This window comes from Plasmodium vivax, chromosome 9, assembly GCF_000002415.2.
Source record: "Plasmodium vivax chromosome 9, whole genome shotgun sequence".
Taxonomy (NCBI): Eukaryota; Apicomplexa; class Aconoidasida; order Haemosporida; family Plasmodiidae; genus Plasmodium; species Plasmodium vivax.
The window spans coordinates 657,685-683,181 of NC_009914.1; the positions used below are offsets into that span (position 1 = coordinate 657,685).

Below are 25,497 nucleotides of genomic sequence, written 5' to 3' on the forward strand. Positions count from 1 at the left end.
CACCCCTAGCGGCACCCCTGCGCGGAGTCATCCGCATCCGAGTCGTCATACGGCAGGTCCTTAAGAACCCGAACGTAAACCTTCCTCGTAGAGTTAAACATCGTTCGATCTAAAGTGTTAACCGCGCGTAGCATCCCTTCCCGACAGTCATACTCTGCAATGGTAATTTCATCTTCCAATTGGGTGTAAATAACTTTGCCTGCCTTCATAAGAAAGGTCTTAATACCATCTAGCTTTATTTTTTTCCTGGGGAAGTTCTTTACGACCACTCGGTAATGGGATCTGTTCTTTGGCAACCGAACGTTCGTCAAGAGTCCCTTTGAAACGGCTTCTCTCCCCCCAAGAGCAATCAAATCCCCCCCTTCCTTGTTCTTCTTATCTATGCTATATTCTACCTTAAGCATGTAGCCCTTGAGCTTCTGCCCATTTTTATTTTCAATCGTTTTTTCTGCACTTTTGTAACTTTCATATTCTATGAAGGCGTAATTCGTTCCGTTGGTGTTTCGGTTGTACTTGATATCAATTTCGGTTATCTTCCCGAACTCTTCAAATGCCTTAATGATTTCCTGCTTGCTCATCGACCCGGGGATGTTCCCCACGTAGATTCGGTGCCCACTCTTTCCGGCCTTCATCTCGGGGGGCGGCGTGGTTAGCTTGGTTAGCGGCAGAATAGTCAGGTGACTCTTCCAGGACAGCCAAACGGGTGCACCAGTAGGGGGGGGTGCAAAAAGGGACTGCCTCGTTTGCAAGTTTGGAAGGAATGAGGAGACGAATGAAGTGAGAAACCACTGTGGAGGGGTGCCGCGTCTTGTTATTAGCTCTCCCCTCCTATCATCACTACTGCTTTTCCTTCTTCTTCTTTTTTCCCTTTTGGGAGGTGTGTACCCCCGCGGGGGAGCTCCTTCCGACCCTTCGGGACTTAACGCTCGGAGGGGGGGCGGGCTCACCCTTCTGGCGCGCTACTCAAACATGCACCTGCCTCAAGCTACGTGTGGCAAAGGGAAAAACCAGCGTAACGTAGGTGGACGATCATGCGGAAGAGAGAAGCTGTTCCAAAAGTTGTTGCGCGGTTGGTTCCTTCCGAAGCAGCTTCTCCTTATGCTTCTTTTTTGCTTCCCTCCCCCCCCTGCATGTGCACAGAAACGCGCGCGTCGCTCTCTCCCCGACGTGATTCGTCACCCAAAAAATCACTTACAGGTTTTTCCCCCCCACACGTAGGAAACACTCCTTCAGCGGATGTTAGCTTCTCTGCCAACGCGGGAATTATCCTTTCCTCCCCGTAGGGTAAAATTGGTGCAGCAAGTGTACTCAAAAAAAAAAAAAAAAAAAAAAAAAAAAAAGATAAAAAAAAAAAAAAAGGTAAAGAAAAAACATGAAAAAGATATTAAGCGAGGCGGTTCACCCGATCGTTAACGACGTAGAGACCATTTCACAAACGAATAACTAATCAAATGACATTCTTCCACATATAGGTAACAACTCGCGAGGAAGGATCGACCAGTCGCGGATGCGATTTTCTTCCCCGATTGGGCGCCCACCAAACGATCAGCGAATGTTTACGGCCGACTGCCCATCGGTTGGCAAATAAAAAGAAAAGATAAACAGGGCAGGCGGGGATGGAATTAGCGGTGGAAAGGAACATTCACCTGAGTACAGAAAAAGGGGGAGAAGCAAAAAGGAACATTTGAAGAACAACCCCCCCCAAAAAAAAAAAAAAAAACAATTCTATTCTGCACATTTTGCAGCGCCCCAAAACCGTTGCATTTTTTTTTTTTCGTTTTTTTTTTTTTTTTTTTTTTTTCTCTCCCATCGTACGGCACACACAGTGGTCGTCATCGTCGATTTGCAATCTTCACCTTCTAGCCCGTCTGGGGTGCTCCGCCTGCGGGAGAAGACGCCAGTTTGTGGGCGACGCGGCTGCTTTGCCACAAAGGGGCGAACCCCCAGGGGGGGAAGTGGGAACAGCAAAGCGGTTTGATTTGTTTTCATTCCCTCCGATGGGATACGCCATGTGTGCGCGTGCGTATGTGCTGACCCCCCTGATTTGATTTGATTTTACTTTATTATACTTTATTTTATTTTACTTCGCTTTGCCATTTTTTTTTCTATTAACCAGACAGCTGCGTGTGCGCACTGCGAGAGGGGAAAACGGAAATCGCTCCGACGGGGGGGGAGTGCCGATCGTCGCTGGGCATTGGCAGGGCATTGGCAGCTCACTGGCAGAGAACTCGGTGGAAGCCCTGCCGCACCCCTGAGGGTATCCCCGCGTGTCCCTCCAATTGGACGAACGGCTAGCCAGCATGGAAGAGCACCTCTTCAGTTATGAAAACATATTTAGGAACAAGGACCTAAATATTGATGAGGAGATCAGGGAGAAAAACCAGAAGGAAAAGGGGCAACCTGTTGAGGGGGTGAAGGGGCCACCGGGGGATGGAGACCCGGAGGAGGAGTCCCCACGGGGTTCTGCCAAGAAGGTGAAAATCGAACCGGGTGAGGAGGGCAAAGAGGATGAACAGAACAAACCGGATGAGCAGAGCAAACCGGGTCAGAATAACAAACCGGGTGAGGAGGGCCCCTCCAACCAACCGGGTGCAGCCGATGAGAGCAAAACAGGAGAGAAGGATGACACAAGTCCAGGGGGAGACGGAAGGCCCAGCGAGGCCGACTGCAAGGGGGGTGCAGTGGAGGCGGAGGAAGAGGCGGTGGAAGAGGCGGCAGCAGTGGCGATGGAAGAGACAGTGAAAGAGTCTGTAGAAGAAGCATCAACGGAAGTGACTAGCATGATGAACGTGACGAACGTGACGAACGCGACGAACGCGACTCACACTGCTGACGCTGCTGACGCTGCTGACACTGCCCAGGAGAAGAGCCGAACGGAACCCCAGACCAAGAAGAAGACAAAAAACGACGTCTCGTCCCTCTTTGCAGACTCGCCCTCAGAAGTGCCGGGCGCGGGGGGGGACCCACCCAGGGACAACAACGAAGTTAATTTTTGGTTTTCTGGAGAAGGGGCCGCGCCGCACGGTCAAGCGAATGGCTCGGTAAATGGCTCGGTAAATGGCGCGGCAAGCGCCCAAGCGGGGGAGAAAGGCCAGGCGCGCGACAACCGTTTGGAGGTCCCACTTGGTAGTAATCCAGATGGGGCGACCAACGTGAAGCGTCGCGAAGGCGAGGATGGTGGCAGCTGTGGAATGGGTAGCTCTCCAAGTGGTGTTGATGCCTCCATTAGCGGTTGCAATGAGGAAAAACAGATTCGCAGTGACGGGGGAGACGTGCCCGATTGGACGCCCCAAGTGAGCAGCAGTGATCTGGTTGGGGATGCAAGTCCCCCGGGTTGTTGCGAAAAGGGGCCCAGTGAGGAGGGGGCAGACGCTCCCGGGGGGGGCACATCGGAAGCGGTAGGTGGGAACGCGGCAGGTGGGAACGCGGTAGGTGGGAACGCGGCAGGTGGGGACGCGGCAGGTGGGGACGCGGCAGGTGACAACGCAGCAGGTGACGCCACCACCACTACGGCTGCTATCCCCACCACCGCTGCTATCCCCACCACCCTGTGCTTCGGGACAAACGGGACCTTCTGCTACACCCGGGGGAGAAAGGTGAAGTGCGCGCCGCTGATCTGCATTTTGGAGAGCGGCATTCGGGTGAAGAGCGAGGGTTCGAGCGGCGGTTCGCGCGGTGGCACGGCTGCCTCCCCCCCGTTAAGCAGTACGTCCGGCAAGCATAGCAGCACCATTGGGGGCAGAGATAATCGGTTGGAGGAACACATCTACGCGATAAGAAACTTCCCCGGGCCATTCAGCAGGAGAAGCGATAGGGTAGATAAGAAGGTACTTAACTTCCTGCATGGGCACATGAGCCTAAATGAGGAACTATATGGGAACAATGTGTATGAGTGTACGCAGAAGAACTGCGTTTACAAGTACCTGGTGAACGTGATGAGGAACCCCCAGCTGCTCGCCTTTAACTTGAAGGACGTGCGCGTGGAGAGGAGCGGGGCGAAGCCGGAGGGGGGGGAGAAGGGGAGAAGTGCCGCGTCGTACGCGCTGGTATCGCCTCGTCATCATCACCATCATCATCATGATCATCATCATCAGGGGGGGGGGGACCCCCGCGCAAGCGAAAACAACCCGAGGGAGGAATTAGAGGATCGGCACGGAAGGGGAAGCCCCCCCGATGTTGGCGAAAGGAGTGCCTTAAACAGCAACAGAGCCGAAATGGACAAATTTGAGATAACGTGGAGGGGGGCAGAAAAGAGAGAGCCCCCCCTTGAGGGGGACACCACCTGGGGGGTAAATGCCATTTGCGGAGAAACCCCCTCGTTCAGCCCAGCGGCAACCTGGCGTGATGCAAACCAAGGGGAAGCAAAAGGAAAAAAAAAAAAAGTGCTCATCCAAAATCAGCAATACCAATTCGACGACGTGGTAGACCCAAACTTTATTAAAACATTTTCCCAAATGGGAATGAAAGAAAAAATAACAAGAGAAGACGTATACCAGGAGTACTACCACCTGTGCATATACGACAGCGAGAAGGCGGCGAGGGTATGCGTAGAGAAAAACCTCTTCAAGCATTTCTTTTTGGTTTTAAAAAAATACAACGGTGAAATGTACAGACTAATGCTTAGCAAATACATTAAACATATTGGGAACAGCATGAGCCACGACATTGAGGTGACGGATGGGCTGAAGAACATCTTCCGAATTTACAATCCCAATGTTCATAACTCAGTTGTGAAAGAAGCTTTTGTCTTTTTAATTTCTCTACTGCATCGGGAGAGCATGTCCTTTGAGAGGGACCTCCTCATCGATCACTGGTATGTCTTCTACATCCTCGTCTACCATAACTTCCTTTTTCAATTTGAAGAGAATGACTTGGATTACCAGGACTATAGGGATGACATTGGCAGGTTTTTTTCCTTTTTGGTGAGGCAGCTGTATACGCACGGGCGCGTCACTGAGGCTCAGTTTCTCCACCTGCAGTTGTGCGGTAACCCCTGCGTGTTTAGCGTCGCCGCGGGGGGGCGCATGCATTCGGGGGGCTATCCTTCGCATGTGCCCCACTGGGGGGGCTATCCTTCGTATGTACCCCCCTTGGAGGAGCGCCCGCACTGGGGCGGCCCCCTCTTCGACGTCCTCACCTTCCACATCTGCGAAGTGATGGAGTACCTAAACAGATCCCACGAAGACAACTTCTTTTATGAAGACCTCATCGGGCAAAAAATAAAATACGCCTTCACTCTCCTAGAATTAGGGGTTCTAGAGCAAGCCAAAAAATATGTAGAAATTACTTTCTACTACGTCGATGTGATTAGAAGCCAGAAGACGAAGAACAGCTTGTTGGTGCACCTATATGAGTCGCTGCTTAGCCAAGCCAAGTACGTTTTGCCGTCTCGGTCTCTGCACCCCGGGGGGGGCGTCCCCACCAACTGGCCCGCCTCGAGTGAGGACCTCCCCGCGGGGGGGGTCTACAACTACAAAGTTGTGTCGCCCCACCAGGGGGGCGGCGCTATTGGCGGTAGCGGCAGTGGCGGCAGTAGTGGCGGTAGCGGCAGTGGCGGCGCTATTGGCGGTATTGGCAGTGGCGGTATTGGCAGTGGCGGCGCTATTGGCGGTATTGGCAGTGGCGGGCCCCCCCCAAATGAACAGCTCCGTGGAGGGCAGAGTGGGCCTCGCGAGGGAGACCCGTACCACGTGCCGTTCTACCAGCAACCCAGCGGCCATGTTGCGATGACCCCGTTCGGAGCGAAGAACCGGTTCGAAGCGATGACCCCGTTCGAAGCGATGACCCCGTTCGAAGCGATGACCCCGTTCGGAGCGATGACCCCGTTCGGAGCGATGACCCCGTTCGAAGCGATGACCCCGTTCGAAGCGATGACCCCGTTCGGAGCGAAGAACCCAAGTGGGTTTAACCCAGAGCAGGTGGGTTCTGCTCACGAGGGGGTAATAACAGGAAGCGTCTCACACCGGATGGGAAGTAACCCCTCATCACCGCCACACATGAGTGGGGCACTTACAACCAATCAGAGTATACCCAGCGAGGGGGTAGGAAGTTACTCTCATTTTGGCTACCCTCCTCCCCCGCATAGCATTGCAGCTAACGCAGATCAGTCGAGCACTCACCACGGTGTGTTTGGTAGCGGGGCGAGCACTCACCATGATGCGTTTAGCAGCGGGATGAGCGTCACTCATCACGCAAATGCCCCCTACCCAACGGATGGTGCAAATCCCTTTTTGCCCAGCTACCACCCACAACAAGTGGTCGCCTCCGGAGGAGCGGAGTACCCCCCTGTGGAAGGGGGCAGCACCCCCTACCAGCAGTACGGCGGTGCCTACCAGAATGGAAGCGCTCAAACGGGTTACTTCTACGGGGGAGGGGAATCCCTGGCAGGAGGGGCTGCAATGAGCAGCATACCCGACGGTGGTAACGCCGCTGCGAGGTCTTACCAACAAGTTAGCAACGCTTGCAACGATGGCTACGCTGCAAACTGGGGGGGCACCCCGTATGGGGGGACGGGCAGCAGCCCCGCGGGCCAGAGCAGCTTCGCCTACTACTACGATGCGAGTGGGCAGGTGGTGTACCCGGCCGCGGCGCAGCAGGCTCCCCATCAGGCAGCTTATCATACGGCGCAGCAGGCTCCACATCAAGCGGCTCACCAAGGAGCTTATACGGCGCAACAGGCTCCCCATCAAGCGGCTCACCAAGGAGCTCACCACGCTGCTTATACAGCGCAACAGGCCCCCCACCAAAGTGCCCACCCCCCCGATGGGACGGACAACAGAACGGAGAGCCAAACGAAAAAGCAAACGGATCAACCGCAGGGAGAGAACAACATCGATTTGATTAACATGGGGAAGACGTTCATCTCTGGTTTTCTTTCAAACATAAAGGAAAAGATAAAGATGAGCGAGCAGGCGGAGGAGGAGGAAGAAGAAAACATTTTTTATTATGACTACGAGAGGAAGCGGTGGAGGGAGAAGGGGGTGACGTCGGACGAGGAGAGGGAACGGGACCGGCAGAAAATGCAGCGAGAAATGGAGATTAAAAACGTCGCGCCGCCGCCCCTCACGGAGAACCTCGCGCAGACGAACAAGAAGAACCCGCTCGACATAAAGGACGTGCGCAGCAGGTACGTCGACTACTTTAGTTGAGCGGTGGGGAGCGGTGGGGAGCGGTGGGGAGCGGCGGCGGAGCGGTGGCGGAGCGGTAGCGGAGCGGTGAGGAAGGGCTAACAAAGCGGTGAGGAAGTGTTAACAAAGCGATGACCAGTCAGTGGACGCTCATGCACAACGTTCGCCACCCACTTGGTCTGCGTCTTCCTCTTCCTCTTCCACTTCCACTTCCACTTCTTCTTCTTTTTTTTATTTTTTTTTTTTTCGCGGCACCCCCGTGTGATCGAACTATGCCAGTACGTTTTGCAAAACGGGATGACTCTTCCCCCTATTTTGAGCACTCCTCTGGGGAGAAGAGAGTTGCCTTTCTCTCCCCTGCCTCGTAACCGCCATGTTGTTTGTCTATCGGTACTGCCATTTCCCCCTCGTCGAGAAGGACCACCGGTGGGGGGTCGTTCCTACACGTGCCCACCACCCCAACGGAAGGATGTTGTTAACTCTATTCATTTGCATGCACCCCTTGGGGAAGTGGCGTTGCAAGGTGGGTTGTCTCTCCCCCTTTACACACACGCTGATTAGACGTACATGAAGGCAACTGTCCTCTCCTACAAGGGGAAAGACCCCAATTGACACATTTCTATTACATAACTCGAATTGCGCATGCGCGGCACACAACGCTAGAGGGATGCGCAACCTGGAGGGGGGGACTCATTTGAAGGCGTTCACAAAGGAGAGCTGCAAGGTGTCCCCACCGGCAGGTAGCTGCAATCGAGTGGTACCATGCGCTGAAGGTTGTAGCAGGTATGTATGTACGTATGTATGTCTATATTTTTTTTTTTTTTTTTTTTTCTCCTCTGTTGTGATGCAGCAAAATGTGTGTTTCTTCATATCCCACTTTGCAGTACCCCCTTGGTAGACTCTTTTTTTTTTTTTTTTAATTGGGTGGCTCACCTGTGCGGCAGTTGGCGGCGGGAAGGGGAAAAAGCTGGTGCCTGGGCTCAACGTGTGGGGGGCCCCGCGAGTGAAGGAGTGGGCCGCCTTCGGGTGAGCCACATCAGGTGAGCCACATCAGGTGAGCCGCATCAGGTGAAGCGCAGTCGAGTGTGCCCCCCTGCTGTGTCCTGCAAAATCGCTCAAACTGCAGGGGCAAACTCGTAGATGTAAAGTTGCAGCAAGGGGGTAAGCAAGTAGCAGTTATTAATTTAATAAAAAAAAAAAAAAAAAATTGGCCCATCAAACGGGAATCGCATGGTCAACTTCGAATGCACGTTGTATTTTTTTTCCCAATTACCACTTGCGATGATAAAAAAAAAAAAAAAAAAGAAAGAAAGAAAGCGAAGCGAAGCGAACACAGTACAGTACAGCCAAACCAGTTGCGTCCAAACCGAACCGCTTCAAACGAACCGCTTCAAACGAACCGCTTGACGGAGGAAAAACGAACCCGCCGCCCACGCACGCGTGGACTTGCGCCAAGAAAATGAACTGCCGCGCGAACGGATGGGGTGAGCGACCAACTGTACGTACAATGATGCGAAAGTGCAACGGGGAAGGTAACTCTTCGCGAGTGCGTTTGCCCGGGGACGATTGCCTGGTGAAGATTGCATGGTGATGATTACATGGTGACGCTTGCACGGTGACGCCTTCACCGGTAAAACTTACATGGCAACGCTTTCACCGGTAAAACTTACATGGCAACGCTTTCACCGGTAACACTTACATGGCAACGCTTTCACCGGTAACACTTACATGGTAACATTGCCTGGTGACGACTGCGCCGCTGGGCACCTGCTTACACTGCGAAGAATTATCCGCATTTTTCACCGGCGCGCAGGGGCAGCGGCACTGCCGATTTGAAGCGGCATACAATACACCTAGTTGCATACGATCACCCGTAAGCGGGTTTCCCCTGCTGGCGCGAGGAAAAATTAGTTTACGCTCAGCTCTGTTCCGCCACGTATGAAATTGTAATTCCAATTCCATACGACTGGGGAACCACAGAAAGGGGATAAAAAAAATAAAATAAAAAATAAAACAAAATAACACTCATTTGGAAGGAAAAAAAAAAAAAAAAAAAAAAAAAAATTCCGATCATAAAAACAGTTCCAATTTGTAAACAGAGGGACAGAAGAAGGAAGAAGTTTTGAGAGGTTGTTTTTTTTTTTTTTTTTTTTTTTTTTTTTGTTTGTCGCCAACAAGCAATAAAGCTATCATATCATATCACGTTAGGGCTGCTTTTTTCTCATGAGCGATTTAAGAAGAGTGAAAGCCCCCTAGCGCTGCTTCCCCTTTTCACTTCCCACTCTGTGATTGCGTAAAGGCGCAAAGCAGCAAGAGGAACACCCCCAAGAGGAACGCCCCAAGAGGGAAAACAAAAAGAAAACAAAAAAGGAAAGAAAAAGATACCCGCGAAATGGCAAAGAAGAAGAAACAAATCCACGTAAACATAATCGATTTGCAAAAGTACTACCAGAAGGATGACCTCATAATTGATGCGAAGCTACCTGAACCCAACCGGGCGGACGAGAGGAGGAAGAAAATCTTTGAGCAAAATGAGCTCGTTCAGAACATCGAATGGCGGGTTCTAGATGCACCTAGCCAAAACAACAAAGGAAATGATGATTTCAATAGGAGAGAGGACAACAGGAATAAGAATGCCCCTTTTGATAGGGGCCATGGGAGGAAGGGCGAGTTCTCCTCCCCACACGGGGGGCAGAGGAGCAAGAGCAAGCAGAACGCCCTCGGTGGCAACGAAGACGATGACGTGGACTTCGCCAACCTTAGGAGCAAGCGAGACGAGGGTGCAGATTTCGCCAGCCACAGAAACAGGAGAGACGAAGATGCGGACTTTGCCAATGTTAGGAGCAAGCGGGAGGAAGACCTCGATTTTGCAAACGTAAGAAGCAAGCGGGACGACGACGTGGATTTTGCAAATCTGCGCAGCAAGCGGGAGGAAGACGTGGATTTTGCAAATCTGCGCATCAAGCGGGAGGAAGACGTGGATTTTGCGAACTTAAGAAGCAAACGGGAGGAAGACGTCGATTTCGCCAACGTAAGAAGCAAACGAGAGGAAGACGTAGACTTTGCAAATCTGCGCAACAAGCGGGACGATGATGTCGATTTTGCAAATCTGCGCAACAAGCGGGAGGAAGACGTGGATTTTGCAAATCTGCGCAGCAAGCGGGAGGAAGACGTGGATTTTGCGAACTTAAGAAGCAAACGGGAGGAAGACGTAGACTTTGCAAATCTGCGCAACAAGCGAGACGATGACGTCGATTTTGCAAATCTGCGTAGCAAGCGAGACGATGACGTCGATTTTGCAAATCTGCGTAGCAAGCGAGACGATGACGTCGATTTTGCAAATCTGCGTAGCAAGCGAGACGATGACGTCGATTTTGCCAACGTTAGAAGCAAAAGGAACGGCGACGTGGACTTCGCCAATGTTAGAAGCAAACGGGAGGTTGATGCGGCAAGGGAAAACGCGACGGTCAGCGAGAAGCCGTACCACCTTAGACGGCTAGAGGAGCTGAGGAAACGGAAGAAGCTGCAGGAGAAGGCCAAGGACAGCCCGACGGCCAGCCGCCCCAACGGGGATGTCCGTCGTGAGCACCAGGGGGAGGAGAAGCCCGAGGAGGGGGCAAAGAAGGAGACCGAGGAAGGGGCAAAGACAGAGGCGGAGGAAAAGGCAAAGAAGGAGGTTGAGGAAAGGGCCAAAAAGGAGGCAGACGAGAAGGCCAAGAAGGAGGCGGAAGAAAAGGCCAAAAAGGAGGCAGAAGCGAAGGCCAAAAAGGAAGCAGAGGAAAAGGCCAAAAAGGAAGCAGAAGCGAAGGCCAAAAAGGAGGCAGAAGAAAAGGCCAAAAAGGAGGCAGAAGAAAAGTCCACTAAGGAGGCGGAAGAAAAGGCCAAAAAGGAGGCAGAAGAAAAGGCCAAAAAGGAGGCAGAAGAAAAGTCCACTAAGGAGGCGGAAGAAAAGGCCACTAAGGAGGCGGAAGCGAAGGATACGCAGGGAAAAGACGCCGAAGAGGCTGCCGCGAACGACGCGAAACCAGCCGAGGGCGCGCCGAAGAAGAAGTTCGTGCCGAAGAGAGTCATCATGTACCAGCTGGAGCAGAAGGAGAAGGAGGAGAGAAACCAGAAGCTTCTGGAGGAGCAGAAGAGGCAGAGGGAGATGAAGTTGCAGCTGCTTAAGAGTAGAGCCCAAGGGTCGTCAACGTTCATACCAACGGCGAAGCTGTTGCACATGGAGGCCCAAAAGGAGGGCAAACAAAATGAGGCCAACAAGGAGGCGCTCGCTGGAGCGGAAGAGGGCCCCAAGGGAGCAACCCCCCCGAGTAAAGCGGAATGGTCCGGCAAAGCGGAACCGCTCAACAAAGCAGAACCGCTCAACAAAGCAGAACCGCCCAGCAAAGCACACACCCAGACGGATGAGGGCACCCCCAAAATGAGACCCACCAGTGAGCAAAGGAAAAGCGCCACGTTGATCAAGCGAGGCAGTCAAGTGGAGCAAAAGAATGTAAAAAGCATCATAGAGGAAATTGCGGAAAAAACAGAAAACGCAAAGATTGTAGAGAAAATGGACATTGAGGAAGTGACAAAGAAGAGAAGAGAGGAGTTATATAAAAAACAAATGAACAAAATTGCCAAAAGAAATGAAGAAAATGAAAAATATAATAATATATATAAGCATGACTCGGAGGGAATTAAGAGGTTTTACTTGCAAGTGAAAGAAAAAATTGAGCAGGACCACTCCATCACTCAGGACGAGTGCGAGGGGTTGTGTTGCCCCCTCCGCACGGACGAATGTACGTGCGAGTTGACACTCGGAGAGCACGTTTTCGCTGCCCATTTTGCTGCCCATTTTGCTGCCCATTTTGCTGCCCATTTTGCTATCCATTTTGCTGCCCATTTTGCTGCCCATTTTGCTGCCCATTTTGCTGCCCATTTTGCTGCCCATTTTGCTGCCCATTTTGCTGCCCATTTTGCTGCCCATTTTGCTGCCCATTTTGCTGCCCATTTTGCTGCCCATTTTGCTGCCCATTTTGCTGCCCATTTTACTACCCATTTGCCTTCCCATTGTACTCCCCCCTGCAGGCAACTACCTGGAGAGCCACGTGCCCCTCTTCGTGGCGATAGCCGTTTTTATTTTAAGCCTCCCCCAGAAGTGCGCTGACGAGGTGTACCTGAAGAAGGCGGCCAATTTGAGGCGTCTCTTTCTTCACCTGAAGGAGGTACTTTCGAGTGGTCACAACTCCCCGCACGTGGCCCCTACACATGGGGAGGCAGCAGCCACATTTGGCAGTAGGGACCCTACGCCACGTGGGGAACCCCCCCCCGTTTGTTGCGCCTTACTCAACCGCCATACCTAACCGCCTTACCCATCCCCCCCCCCCGCAGAGCAGCAAAATTGAAAACCACGACGAGTACATCCTAAACGACGTCGTAAAGATTTGTGACGGTAAGAATGGCCCAAGGGGGACCCCAGCACGTTGAGGGGATACGTGCATATACATACAAACGTTTGCGGACTTACGTGCACCCTTCTTCTTTCTCTCACCTCATCACAGAACTGAAGTACCCGCACCTGTCCGAGGAGACCTCCCTGGTGGAAGCTGCCTTCGACGCGCTTCTCTTCTCCGGCGTTATCTCCAAGGGGTCATTTGTGAAGGTATGGACAGGCGCGGCCGCTGCCATGTGCCCCTCCAGCGGGGATGTAAATGTGCGTGTACATACACGTATATGTATTTTTTATTATTTTTTTATTTTTTTTTTTTTCTCCCCCCCCAGTGGTTCGACGAGGACAACGCAGACTCGGAGCTGAAGAGCAAAGCCATGCTGCAGGTGAGTCATCGCGGGTGCTCGCGCGGAGTGCCTGCAAAGGGGCCGCCCACCAACGCAGGCGCTGGGGGGTGTCGTCTCCCCCGAGATGCGCCTCATTTCGCCACCGAAAAAGTGGGAAGTGACTCGATGGGACGACGAACAGCAACGCACAGCGAAAGAAAAGCAAATCGCTTGGCACACAAAAAAGATTTTTCATCAAAAAGAAAAAACGCATGTTTTAATGATGAAGAAGGAAAGGCATGTGCTCACATGAGGACCTTTCCCCTCCGCACGAGGGGTGGCCTGGCGTGTGCACCCCCCGCGTTGTGCCCACACCATATGCCGCACGCACACCCTGTGCTGTACCTACACCATATACTGCACGCACCCCCTTGTTGACGCCCATCCCCACAATGCAAACGACTCACTTGTGCCCCTCCCCCTCCCCGCGCAGCTGATCTACTGGCACAAATGGCTCACCGAGGAAGAGCCGCAGGACGTTGAAGACGAAGAAGAGGAAGCAGAACTGGAGGTGGAAGAAGCGGAGGATGAGGAAGCCAAAAATGAAGACGACATGCAGGAGAACCTCCCCAAGAGTTACCTCTTCAAAAAGATAAAGAAGAAAGTTTTCTGAGATTTTAAAAAAAATTATTTTTTGCGTTTTTCGTAGCCACCCAGCGCTTGCGCGTTGCATTTGTGCGTTGCATTTGTGCCTCCATTTGCGCCTCCATTTGCGCCTCCATTTGCGCCTCCATTTGCGCCTCCATTTGCGCCTCCATTTGCGCCTCCATTTGCGCCTCCATTTGCGCCTCCATTTGCGCCTCCATTTGCGCCTCCATTTGCGCCTCCATTTGCGCCTCCATTTGCGCCTCCATTTGCGCCTCCATTTGCGCCTCCATTTGCGCCTCCATTTGCGCCTCCATTTGCGCCTCCATTTGCGCCTCCATTTGTATGTCGCCTTTTGCGCCTCCCCGCGGTCATCCGGCGGAAGCGCCCAGGATATCGGGCGGATTGCCCGCGTTTATGGGGGGGACGTTCCTCCACCTTATCCGGGTATCCGGAGGATACTCCCCAAGTTCACCTATCCATTTCGCCTCTTCCCCTTCTACCTCGTCCACCTCACCCGTGGGCACCCCGCACGCGTTGCGTTTTTGCCTCTGCTGACCCGCCTCCCCTTCCACCTCTCCCTCACTTCCTGCACTCTACCACTTCTTCCACACGCCCACTTCCCTTCTCTCCCCCCCCCTCCAATTTTTTCCCATTTTAAAGTATGTCATTTAAAAAACTCTAATTAATTATTTTGAACCCGAATAAGTTTCCTAAATTGAGTAGTTGCATCGTTTGCGCGTGCCTAGCTCCATGGGGAGAGCTTGCCCCAAGGGGTGAATGCCTGGAGGTCCCCTAAGGGAACACCGCGTCATGCGCTTATAAATATAAACGCTACGCCGTTGTTCACAGGGGGATTGCGGAGCGCCTTATTAAGAGGTATATATACTCTCCCTACATATGCGTCAGCCGAAGCGGCGTTATTTTTTCCTCCCCCTTTTGCATGTATAGCCTCGTGGGGCTACTACACCGAGTTCTGCGCCGCCTGCAAAAAGGACTTCAAAATGGGGAAGCGCCCCATATGATAAATATGCCACTAGCGCAGCGCGTACTTTCTCCCTCTCTCTCTCCCTCCGTTGGGGCGACCAAAACGCGGCGAGCCGCATGCGGTGTATCTCCCCTCACGCACATATGCCTTCCGAGGGGGTGACAAAATGGGGGAGAACGCACGCCACGTCATTTTTTTTTCGTAGGGCCGCATAGCGGAGTGGTGCCTGCTCGTCAATTTCAGCGGCAAGTGAAATCAGTTCAAAGGGAGAGGCTCTCAAAGAGAGAGGCTCTTCCCCCCCTCCCCACAAATGCACCTTTTTTTTTTTTTCTACGGCATCGACTGCAAAACAGCGGCTCCTCAGGATTTGCCAAGTGAGAGGAATGCAAATGGTAATCTCTGGCTACGGCTGCGACTGCGCGGGTTAAGAAGTACGTCGGTATTTTTTTTTGAAACAATTTTTTAACTTTAATTTTTCCATCAAACAGGAACGCTCCCTTTTTATCGCATTTATTTTGTCGTTTTGAAGTTACTTTTTTGCTTTCCATTTTTACTTCCCATTTTTTACTTCCCCTTGGAATATACTTCGCATCGGCGGCACTTCCCTCTTGATACCTCCAACGCGACCACACCTGCGTATTGCCTCAACGCGAACTTCGCTTTGCGCCCTAAACAGAAGGAAACCCCACTTGTACGCCCTTCCACATCCCCTGTGTGCCAAAATGACGACATACACGTTGGTTCTACTAAGGCATGGTATGTTTTAAAAGGAGAAAAAAAAAAAAAAAAAAAAACGCTAAGAATGAGGTGCGGCGGCTCAACGTGGGGCTGCAATTTTTTTTTTTTTTTTTTGCCCCCATTTCGTTGCGGGGAATGGCTCCCATGGATAGTTACCATTGGGTGCCTCCATTACATGCCTTCACACCAACTGGTTATCCTCTGCACACCAACGGGTTATCCGCTGCACACCAACTTGTTAACCGCTGCACACCAACTTGTTAACCGCTCTGCACACGCTGGCCTACTTCCCCCCCCGTTAGGTGAAAGCACTTGGAACAAGGAGAACAAATTCACCGGCTGGACGGACGTGCCCCTGAGTGAACAGGGAGAGCAGGAGGCCATGTAAGTTTGAAAGCTGAGGAGAGGAGGTGACCCGTCCCGGCAAATGGGGATCGCCGCTATGAGAGTAAACATATCTCATCAGTTCTGGAGGTGCTTCCATTTCGATCGATGCTTCCCTTCTTATCACCACGCTGCTTCTCCCCCCCTGCAGAGCCGCGGGAAACTACCTGAAGGAGAAGAACTTCCGCTTCGACGTGGTGTACACGTCGGTGCTGAAGAGAGCCATCACCACCACATGGAATGTGCTCAAGACGGGAGACATGCTGCACGTCCCAGTTATTAAAACGTGGAGACTAAACGAAAGGCATTACGGATCCCTACAAGGACTCAACAAATCGGAAACAGCCAAAAAATACGGAGAGGAACAAGTAAAAATTTGGAGGAGATCCTATGACATCCCTCCTCCTAAGCTAGACAAAGAGGATAGTAGGTGGCCAGGACACAACGTCGTTTATAAGAACGTGCCAAAGGATACGCTACCCTTTACAGAATGTTTGAAGGACACCGTCGAAAGAGTTTTGCCCTTCTGGTTCGATCACATAGCACCTGATATTTTGGCAAATAAAAAGGTCCTCGTGTCTGCACATGGAAATAGCTTGAGAGGGCTAGTGAAACATTTGGATAGCTTAACTGAAGCTGACGTGTTGGAGCTGAACATCCCCACGGGTGTTCCCCTAGTCTACGAGTTAGATGAAAATCTGAAGCCCATTAAACATTACTACTTGCTGGACAGCGAGGAGCTCAAGAAGAAAATGGACGAAGTGGCCAACCAGGGGAAGGCCAAGTGAGGGCCGGCAGCACCGGAGAAGAGCAGCAGAGAAAAGCAGCAGGAGTAGTTCGCCAGGCGTGCCGTCACGCGACCCCTGTTAGCCCCCAACCGAGGCATATAACGAGACGACCATGCGGTTACAAAGAGGCAATCCGAACGATGGGCAAATAACCAGTGCGCGATCGCTTCGCGGTGGCGCCTTGCCCGCGTTGTAGCCACCTCCTTCCCGTGTTCAGCCGCACAGAGGTGGTGGTGGTGCGGGGAAGAAGTTCAGCTGCCATGAGTGTAGTAGCTTCATACGTGCAGTAGCTCCACACGTGCAGCTAACTTTCCTCGCGCACATACGACGAGCATGCCGCCGCAACGTCGCACAGGCACCCCCCCCAATGACGCCTTTTTCTCCACGCGGGCACCACTTGCATGCACTACAAAACCGTTTCTGCTTATAAACATGTACGTACGTTGCTCAAAACTGCCCCAAACGAATTAAAAACTGACTGGAAAGATAAAACTGTAAAAGGAGAGCGCATCCCCGTTAAGCATTGCGCAATTAAGCTTTGCGAACTTAAGCCGTGCGAAATTAAGCCTTGCGAAATTAAGCCTTGCGAAACGGGCTGTCCGGCACCCTGCGTGAAGGAAGTGCCATTTTAAAAGGTGGTCTCTTCTGGACCAAATGGACGCCTATGTGCACTTACAGCAGGCAGTTCGAGTCGTGCAGCAGACCGTGCGGCTGCTTCGCCATTTTGAAATATTTTTGCCCCATCGCGCGAGTTAAGCGGTATGTGCTACGTGTAAAAATGGGGGAAGAAGTACACAGCTGGAGGAGGCATCTCCGCTTGGCCTCACCTCAGTTGCGCAATTTTGCTTTTATCTTTAACATGATTGCGTACCCTTTTGCTACGCTTCGCCAAGCGCGGGGGAAAAACATTCACCGGGGACGCCCCCCCTCCCCACGGGTAATTGGTAACGCTTGCCACATTTCTCTCACGCGCAGCATCCCAAACTGTAAATAAATCACACGACCGCTCTTTCACAGCAAGTGAAAGAAAACGTCTCATTTACAATTTTTGTGTGTCCATTACACTTGCTTCTTTTTTTTTTTTTTTCCCCCCAATTTTGGCCTCCTCCAATCCGCTTTATTTTTAAAGGCATCATGTACCTTCCCTTTTGTCTTTCATGTGTGCAAAAAAAAGTACAAACGAAACAGCCAAAAGGGATATGTATCCAAATGTGCCCATTTCTTTCACCTTAACATGTCAGGTAAAAAAAAAAAAAATAAATAAAAAAAAAAATAAAAATTCCCATAAAATTGGCATAAAATGATACATTTCGCATGAACAACTCAGGGAAAAAGCTAAAAAAAAAAAAAAAAAAAAGTACATCACATACATAGCATGTACTGCTACTACTATGTACATATAATTATACTGTACGCTCGCGTACGTATTGTACTTATACAATATGATTATAAAAAAAAATTAATTTGACAAACATGCACAAGAGGAAAGAAAAAAAAAATATATTTAAAACACGGAACTGTGAAATTTTGACAAAGTTTTGACGATATTGAGTACTTTTCATTTTTCCCGTTTTTTTCACTTTTCTTTCATGTTGTTCTCTCGAGTAAATGGGTGGATGAATTTTTTTTTTTTTTTTTTTTTTTCCCCCCCCCTCTTCTTTGCAACGATTAACTTAACGTGCATACTTTTTCGCGTGCTCACTCGCGTAATGTGCCCCCCATTAGTTGCCTGGCGGCCGCTGGAACATGTAGAAGGAGCAGCAGCTAGCAAGAGGGAGAGAGAGACCAACAGGCGAAGCGGCGGATCAAGCGGCGCAAGCAGCAGACCAAGCGGCAGTCCAACCAACTAACCAACCGACAGACCAACCAACCCTCAGCGGGACCCAGAGAAAGTCGCCTCGAAGAGCACCAACCATCACTTCCAAATACGAAACAGAATGGTATGTTACAGAGTACAGATTTTATTTTGATACATCAGTCAGCAAGCGTGTACGAATATAACTGCCCATCTGTCTCCCTACCCCTCTGTCTCCGTACCCCTCTATCTCTACCCCTCTGGCTCTGCCCCCCGACTGAAAGCCTAGTCCCTTCAGCTCCCCCCTAAAACGTAAACAAAGAAGAGAAGAACATGTCTGCATTTAAAAAGGCCATCACGTACTACTTCGCCATAGTATCGCTCTTCTCTGCAGTCTTCTTGGCACTCATTGGTCTCCTGCTGCTGTATGACTCCGACTCGTTGGAGTTGCACGGGAATAAGGCTGAGAAGGTGAAGCCGTCCTTCATTTGCGCAGGGGTAAGCCGCGGAGAGGTGTGGTGAGGCGGTGCAGCGGTGAGGCGGTCAGACGGTCAGGCAGTTCGACAGTCCGGCTGCACTGCTACACTGCTGCACCGCTGCACTGCGTGGACCGTCCGTGAGCTTCTCATGAAGGGACGATCACTTTCGGTTGCGCTAACTGGCGAGTCCAAACGGAGCACACCGATATTCCTTTCTCCTTCTTTCCCCCCCTCGCAGATCTATTTTGGCATACTGATCGTGAGCAGCATAGCGCTATTTAGAGGCAGCCGAAAAACGAAGAAGTTTCAAAGTAGCAGCTCATAACGCAGGCAGAGAGAAGAGAGAAGGGAGAAGAGAGAGTCAGCCCCGCCCCTCCCCTCCGTGTTCAGCCAAGTGAGCCCACACCATAACTATAACAGTTGTATGTTCTTCCCCCCAACGGAGCAATCGACCAACCGACCAACCAACCAAACACAGAGCGACCTCCTGGGAGCACTTTCAACGAATCGATTCACACAACCCGTTAACATTTCTGTTGAACCCGTTTTGACCCACCCAATCCCCGGACAGTTGCTTCCTCCCCTGTTCGTTCTACCCCTCCTCGTGCTTCTGTTCTGTTCGCTCGTGTTGTGCAAGCTCGCCCTGGAGAGTGAAGCGCACAGAGGGAAGCTTCCACCCCGAAAAAAAAAAAATGGGCCCTTCAGTATGAATCCCCATTCGCCTTTGTTTTTGTCCGAATCGTTTGAGTGAGCAAGGGGAGAAGGAAAAAAAGGAAAAAAAGAAAAAGAAGAAAAAAAAAGAAAAACGAAGGAGAAGCGAAGGAGAAACGGAAGAGAAAAAAGGAAATGACAGCCTATACATGTGTTACCCATTTAATTTTTTTATTCTTTAATTTTTTTTTTTTTTTTTTTGCGAAAAGGATAAGATTTCATTCCCCCTCGAACGAGATGAAACTTATACACATATGTATGCTTACAAAATACATGCCTTTTTTTTTTTTTTTTTTTCCTCCACGTGCCTATTTGGATGGCTTTAAAATGTTTATTTGATGAGGTTAATTTTGGTCCTTCAAGTTGCTCTGTTTTTTTAACCCGCTAGCGTTATTATGTATGTTTAAGTGGTTCAGCAGTTTAGTTTTTCCCCTCTTTTCTTTTCTTTCCTTCGTACGTTCTTTTTTTTTTACATTTCTTTCTTTTTTTTCTCCTTCGCGTCGCCCCCTCGTTACGTCATCGCCACGTCATCGCCACGTCATCGCCACGTCATCGCTACGCCGTCGCTACGCCATCACTACGCCGTCGCTTCGTCCCATCTTTCTCCCCTTTTTTTTTTTTTTTTTGTAAGCCTTTTGAATATACGTTGGATTCCTCCTAATGCGCAACTTTCGTAATTAAGTTGTTTCTCCCCCCCCTTAACCATCTCCCTCTCCTTCCCAGTGTGTGCCTTAGCCCAAGGCAAGACTAACGCTACTCACAGTTGCGGATGCACACACACACCTTACCAAAGCAGAAGAGGAAGCATGTTCCCGTGGAACCAATTAACTCACTGCAGATGTAGACTGACCTATTTGTGTATACGAAGATCGACTGGCAGCGTGTCCACAAGATGGCTAGCCAATTTAACCGACAATAAAATCGAGAGTGCCTCTTTTTCTAAAAAAAACTTCAACAATGTGTTAATGCAAAATATTAGGATTACGCAGGATGGGCAGATAAAGTGCGAGCGGTTCTTCTTTTCCAAGTACAGCCTGCCCTACGTTTTGAGTAAGGCCGCGTGGGGGGGGACCCTATCGAGGGGTGTTTGGTTGGTTTGCCCCCATTGAGGGAGCGGTTCGTTCGTTTGCCCCCATTGAAGGGGCGTTTGGTTGGAATGTCCCTATTGAAAGTGCCTCCACAGTGCACCCCGTTTCCACACCCTTTTTGTGCACCCTATTTCTATTCCCATTTTGTACACCCTTTTTACAACCTTTTCCTACCCCTTTCCTACACCCTTTCTACGCCCTCCCTACCGCAGACATCCCCGTGAGCGACCTGCGCCTGATCGACTCGAGCAACAACCACAACCCCACCCTGCTGGTGCGGAAGGACATGATCCTCCTACGCACGGGCTTCATCAGCTGCGTGATTAGGTTCAACGAGCTGTGGATGTTCGAGCCGAAGAACCCCCTGGTGGTGAAGGCCGCCAACTTGGTTAAGAAGAATTTTAAGAGGAAAGGCGACTTGGCCGGTGAGGAGGGGCAAGAGCAGCCAAATGGGCAGGCGCGGGGTGTAGCGAGTTGCTTCGAGGGGAAGGGCCACGGAGATGCTGCTTCGCTTTGCCCTGTGGACAGCACTCCGCACTGCCCCGTGGACGCCGCTTCTCACCACCCCGTTGACACCCCCCAGGAGTGCCCCTCGCCGGACGAGCTAAACCACGTGAACGTGAAGAACCATTTCTACAAGCACAAGGCGAACATCTTCTTCGAGTTCCTCTGCCTGGACATCTGCATGCAGCTTTCCATAAAGGAGTACGAGGAAGACCTCTACCGCCTGAACGAGCAAATCAGGGGAATCATCTTGCAACAACGGAAGGAAGAAAGCAAAGAAATAAACATCCTGACGAATAGCCTCCTTAGAGATATGATGAAGATTAAAAACAACTTGCAGAAGTTTTCCAATCTGTTGAATGCCCTGCGGAACAGCATCGAGAGGGTTTTAAATAACCACGTCGATATGGCAAACATGTATTTGACGTGTATGAAGGGGAATGCAAGCAGGGGAGGGAGTAGTCCCACCGATAATGGCGGTGGACCCACCCCCGTGCGGGACTGCACCGACTTAGAAATCGTTTTGGAGACCCACTTACAGCTAACGGATGAGCTCTACAGAGAGCTAGAAAATGTGGAAGAGAAAATCACCCACTATGAAGAGCTGATGAGACTTAACTTAGATTACAATCGAAACAAATTCATTTTGTTAAATGTTAAGATTTCTTTTGCCACTTTGTTCTTTTCTGTTTCTTCTGTCATTACAAGTCTCTTCGGCATGAACTTAAAAAATTTTTGCGAAGAGAGCGACTACGTGTTTTTCGTCGTGTCCCTTTCCGTCTGCGTGTCTTCCTTCCTTGGGATGCACCTCACGCGGAACATCAACGCCATTCTCCGCTTCTTCGACCGGTACGGCGCGAAGTAGTGTTGTACGAAGTAATTTGGGGTAGAGCGGCAGGGGAGCAGAGCGGTGGGGGAGTAAAGCGGCGGGGTGGCAGAGCGGTGGGGGAACCCTAAGTTGCTACCCCACTGGGGGACTCCTCATTACTGCCCATCCCCCCCCTTGAACCGTTTGACGCTTAAAAAAGGGAAACAGCCGCTGACGCAGCCGCTGACGCAGCTACCGACGCAGCTACGATGCCGCTACCGACAGGGAGACAAGTTGCACGCGGGGACCCCTACGGGGAGAGGCGCGCCATCGGGCGTTTGCACTCTGGGAGGTGGGGGAGGAGCGGCGCCCCGAATGTGGGGAACTCCGGAAAAAGGGAAAAGGAAAGGAAAGCGCAAGTGAAAAGAGCAAATTAAAGGTGCAAAATAAACGCGCAGGTGAAAGGAGCAAGTGAAAGGAGCAAAATAAACGCGCAAGTGAAAAGAGCATATTAAACGCGCAAGTGGGTCATCAGCAGATGAACTGACAAATACACGCACAGGCGGATAGGCGAATGGGGGTTAAAAAGAAGAAGAGATGGCGAAGAAGAGATGGCGAAGAAGGGACGGCGAAGAAGGGACGGCGAAGAAGGGACGGCGAAGAAGAGACGGCGAAGAAGGGACGGCGAAGAAGAGGTGGCGAAGAAGAGGTGGCGACGGAGCCAAAGACATCGCGAACGCGTGTCACTTCGCACGGAGGGGCAAATCGGTGAGGGCCCTCCCCGTCCCCGTCTGCTACGGGATGACCAAACGAAAAACAAAATTGGCCCACAAACTGTGGGGGCGGGGGGCAGCTGTGTAAGAGGAAGCCATCGGAACGGTGCAAGGCGTATGGGCTGCGGCAGCGGTATGGGATGCGTAGGAGGCATGCATCGCCTGCACCGCCTACACCGCCTGTGCCGCTTCCCCGCTTCCTCCCCGCTACCCCCGGTTGTAGTCCTCGCAAAGCATGAGGAAGGCGCGGAGGCGGCGGTAGAAGTCGTCGGCGTTGGCGAGCTCAATGTCGTTGTGGTCGGAATTGGCGATGCCCCAGAACTTGATGAGCGAGGTGATGTCAACGCTCTCGTGAGGAGAGTGTGAGGGGGGGGTGTTCATCTTTTTGTATTGCCTCTCGAAGTTTTTCCGAAGGGCGTTTAGCAAAATGACAGAATGGTAATAGGGGATGTCTTGGTCCCTCTTCCCGTGCATGATGTAGACTGGGATAAGTGCCGCCTTTTGTAGCTTTTCATAATTTTTAAAAACATCCAGCCATGGGAGGTACCTCTTCTGGAAGGGGAACAGAAGCTTTATGCCGCTGGCCAGGGGAGACTGCAAGATACACCCCCCCACCTTGACATCGCGCAGACTAATTAAGTAGCTACTGGCACAGCTGCCAATGCTGTAGCCATACAAAATGATTTTCATGGGATCTATATGAAGGTCATCCGTCAGGAACTTGTAAACCATTTTTATATTCCTATACATATTCATTTCCGTTGGCTTCTTATTGCTGTAGCCGTATCCGCTGTAATCATACGTCACTATGTTGGCGTTCGTCTGGAAGATCAAATTGATGTAGGCTGGGAAGGAGTGACCCATATCTGTGTTGTTGCCATGTGAATAGAGAATGGTTTGCTTATTCAAGTCGAGTGGCTTTCTGTAGAGGAGGATCGACGCGACTTCGTCCGTGCCGCTCACTATTCGGTTGTACTTGACGCCCACGTTGTTGAGTTCGAGCAGCTCGTTTATGTCGTACCGGCTGAAGGGGTTCTTGTAGAGGAACTGGTTGTCCTGCACGGTGTACCCCTTCACGGGGGGGGGCGCGAAGGCCAGCTTGCTCACGATGAAGGACCTCAGCCCGCTGCGGGGGGGTGGTGGGGGGGGAGGGGCGGTTATGAATTAGCGGTAAGCAGTTGGCGTAAGCAGTTAGCGATTTGCGATTTGCGGTAAGCTTCTAGCGGTTTGCGGTCAGCGGTTAGGAGTTAGCAATTTGCGGTAAGCTCCTATCGGCTGGCGGCCACTGCTTATCCCGCCGCTGCGCACTCACCAGAGAGTCAGGAGGCCCAGCACGAAGAACGCGAACTTGCTCTCCCGGGTGACCTTGTAGTTCTTGATGTACTTGTCCTCCAGCTCGGTGTCTACGTCGTCCACGTGCTCGTCGTCTTGCACGTCCCCCGCCTTCGGCGCGATGCTCAGGGCGTCCAGGGGGGGCACCTCCACGCTACTGTTCATTTTGGGGGGGCGCGCGCTGGCAGCAGGGGAGCATGGGGCGACCCAAAAGGGAAAAAAGCAAAAAAGCAAAAAAGCAAAAAAGCAAAAAAGCAAAAAAAAGAAAAATATATATATATATATGCACATATACACACACACATATACACACACACATATACCTGTACACACATACACAACTGCGGTGGGCAATTAACTCATCGATCGCAGTTGCGCCTGTCGTCCGCTCGGCTGGTGGCTTGCTTGTCAGTTTTTTTTTTTTTTTTTTCCCTTCGCTATTTTTGTTATTCCTTCCGTTCCTGCTATTTCCCGTCGCACTCCTCGTGGATTGCGGCGTGGGCACACCCCTCAGTTAAGTGACGCGATTCACGTGTGTATAAGCTACGAAACTGCCTGGTGTGAAAAATGGCGATCGCACCTTTTGCTCGTTCTTCCTTTACCGTGTTGAAAAGATAGCTAGTGGCGGCGCTTAAAAAAATTACTTCGCGTGAAAGGTGCACTTCTACACTTTTTGCCGTTGTGCGGGGGTTAAAATAGGATTAATCTTTTTTTTTTTTTTTTTTTTTTTTTTTTTTTGCACTTGTTCTTGGTGGTGGCAAAAGGGGAGAAGCAGTCGTCATGGTAGTCACCAAAGTGGTCATAAAGTCGTCGTAAAGTCGTCATAAAGTCGTCGCAAAGTCGTCATAAAGTCGTCGCAAAGTCGTCATAAAGTCGTCGTAAAGTCACAAAGTAGTCGCATAGTAGCATAGTCGCAAAGCGGCCGTCGCGCCATGCCGCGCAACTTTCACCTTCGACGCAACGACAACTTCGGGGTGGTGAACTTACGGGGGGAGTGACGATTCGGTTTGTTTGTGCCATTTGCTTCCAAAAAATGTCGCGCCAGATTTATTTGCAACTGCCCTGCTTCGGTTGCGCGCGCCTATTTTTTTTTTTTTTTTTTTTTTTCGCACAAATCTGTTCGCGCGACCCGCAACTTTGGTTCGCGCTGTGCGGGTTGCCACCTTTGCACATTTCGGGTGGGACTCAAAAGGGGGGCCAAGCGGTTAAGCGGTTAAGCGGTAGGCGGTCGGCGGTAAGCTGCCAGGCGGCCAAATGAACCAAACATGAGCATAAACAAAATGCTAACCCGAACGAGCCGCGTAACTGCAACTGTGTATGTGCCGCTGTGCATGTGCCGCCGTGTATGTGCCGCCGCGTGTGTGCCTCCGGCTTGCCTCACGCGGGCGAGAGACCCCTTGGCCCTTCTCCGTGAGGAGGGAGGGTTTCCAGCTGGACTTACACAGGCCCAAGGCGAAGCGCTGGCGGGCAAAGAGTTACGCAAGGGGCAGCATGGCAACAAGGCAACAAAGCAGCAAGGCGAAGGGGGAAACACACACGAGCGGCGCATCGCGTGTTGGCCTCCATACGCACAGGAAAGG

The 25,497-nt window shown here is 51.3% G+C and overlaps 7 protein-coding genes across 7 annotated transcripts, besides 10 other annotated features; 5 read left to right on the forward strand and 2 right to left on the reverse strand.

Annotated features, from left to right (window-relative positions):
- Positions 1–5: 5 nt before the first annotated feature.
- Positions 6–632, reverse strand: PVX_091625 (alternative splicing factor ASF-1, putative; the record flags this gene model as incomplete). The annotated part of the gene is made up of 1 exon (XM_001615266.1): positions 6–632. One exon carries the CDS (start codon positions 630–632, stop codon positions 6–8), a length of 627 nt encoding a protein of 208 aa, XP_001615316.1.
- A 1,668-nt stretch (positions 633–2,300) lies between these two features.
- On the forward strand, positions 2,301–7,148 carry PVX_091630 (hypothetical protein, conserved; the record flags this gene model as incomplete). The annotated part of the gene is made up of 2 exons (XM_001615267.1): positions 2,301–5,610; positions 6,094–7,148. 2 exons carry the CDS (start codon positions 2,301–2,303, stop codon positions 7,146–7,148), a joined length of 4,365 nt encoding a protein of 1,454 aa, XP_001615317.1.
- Positions 4,154–4,173: a microsatellite.
- Positions 4,266–4,319: a microsatellite.
- Positions 7,149–9,519: 2,371 nt separating the features above from the next.
- On the forward strand, positions 9,520–14,202 carry PVX_091635 (hypothetical protein, conserved; the record flags this gene model as incomplete). Its single annotated transcript, XM_001615268.1, has 6 exons — positions 9,520–11,908; positions 12,198–12,334; positions 12,501–12,561; positions 12,671–12,771; positions 12,891–12,944; positions 13,378–14,202. 6 exons carry the CDS (start codon positions 9,520–9,522, stop codon positions 13,555–13,557), a joined length of 2,922 nt encoding a protein of 973 aa, XP_001615318.1. The 3' UTR covers positions 13,558–14,202.
- Positions 10,739–10,773: a microsatellite.
- Positions 11,355–11,377: a microsatellite.
- Positions 14,203–14,753: 551 nt separating the features above from the next.
- Positions 14,754–14,778: a microsatellite.
- Positions 14,779–14,896: 118 nt separating this feature from the next.
- PVX_091640 (2,3-bisphosphoglycerate-dependent phosphoglycerate mutase, putative) lies at positions 14,897–16,975 on the forward strand. The gene is made up of 3 exons (XM_001615269.1): positions 14,897–15,273; positions 15,558–15,639; positions 15,791–16,975. The coding sequence occupies exons 1-3, from the start codon at positions 15,240–15,242 to the stop codon at positions 16,425–16,427; spliced, it is 753 nt and encodes a 250-aa protein (XP_001615319.1). The 5' UTR covers positions 14,897–15,239; the 3' UTR covers positions 16,428–16,975.
- Positions 15,166–15,188: a microsatellite.
- A 925-nt stretch (positions 16,976–17,900) lies between the features above and the next one.
- Positions 17,901–17,921: a microsatellite.
- A 306-nt stretch (positions 17,922–18,227) lies between these two features.
- Positions 18,228–18,250: a microsatellite.
- Positions 18,251–18,555: 305 nt separating this feature from the next.
- On the forward strand, positions 18,556–19,026 carry PVX_091645 (hypothetical protein, conserved; the record flags this gene model as incomplete). Its single annotated transcript, XM_001615270.1, has 2 exons — positions 18,556–18,720; positions 18,940–19,026. The coding sequence occupies 2 exons, from the start codon at positions 18,556–18,558 to the stop codon at positions 19,024–19,026; spliced, it is 252 nt and encodes an 83-aa protein (XP_001615320.1).
- A 1,172-nt stretch (positions 19,027–20,198) lies between these two features.
- Positions 20,199–20,228: a microsatellite.
- PVX_091650 (RNA splicing protein MRS2, mitochondrial precursor, putative) lies at positions 20,219–21,869 on the forward strand (the record flags this gene model as incomplete). Its single annotated transcript, XM_001615271.1, has 2 exons — positions 20,219–20,462; positions 20,713–21,869. 2 exons carry the CDS (start codon positions 20,219–20,221, stop codon positions 21,867–21,869), a joined length of 1,401 nt encoding a protein of 466 aa, XP_001615321.1.
- Positions 21,160–21,182: a microsatellite.
- A 923-nt stretch (positions 21,870–22,792) lies between the features above and the next one.
- Positions 22,793–24,082, reverse strand: PVX_091652 (hypothetical protein, conserved; the record flags this gene model as incomplete). Its single annotated transcript, XM_001615272.1, has 2 exons — positions 22,793–23,711; positions 23,898–24,082. The coding sequence occupies 2 exons, from the start codon at positions 24,080–24,082 to the stop codon at positions 22,793–22,795; spliced, it is 1,104 nt and encodes a 367-aa protein (XP_001615322.1).
- Between the last annotated feature and the right edge of the window lie 1,415 nt (positions 24,083–25,497).

Excerpts from the sequence above, each read along its gene's own strand:
- PVX_091640 (XM_001615269.1), top strand. The coding sequence starts at position 15,240 with ATGACGACATACACGTTGGTTCTACTAAGGCATG. Across the intron at positions 15,274-15,557 it reads GTTGGTTCTACTAAGGCATG|GTGAAAGCACTTGGAACAAG; the intron begins GTATGTTTTAAA and ends CCCCCCCGTTAG. Across the intron at positions 15,640-15,790 it reads CAGGGAGAGCAGGAGGCCAT|AGCCGCGGGAAACTACCTGA; the intron begins GTAAGTTTGAAA and ends CCCCCCCTGCAG.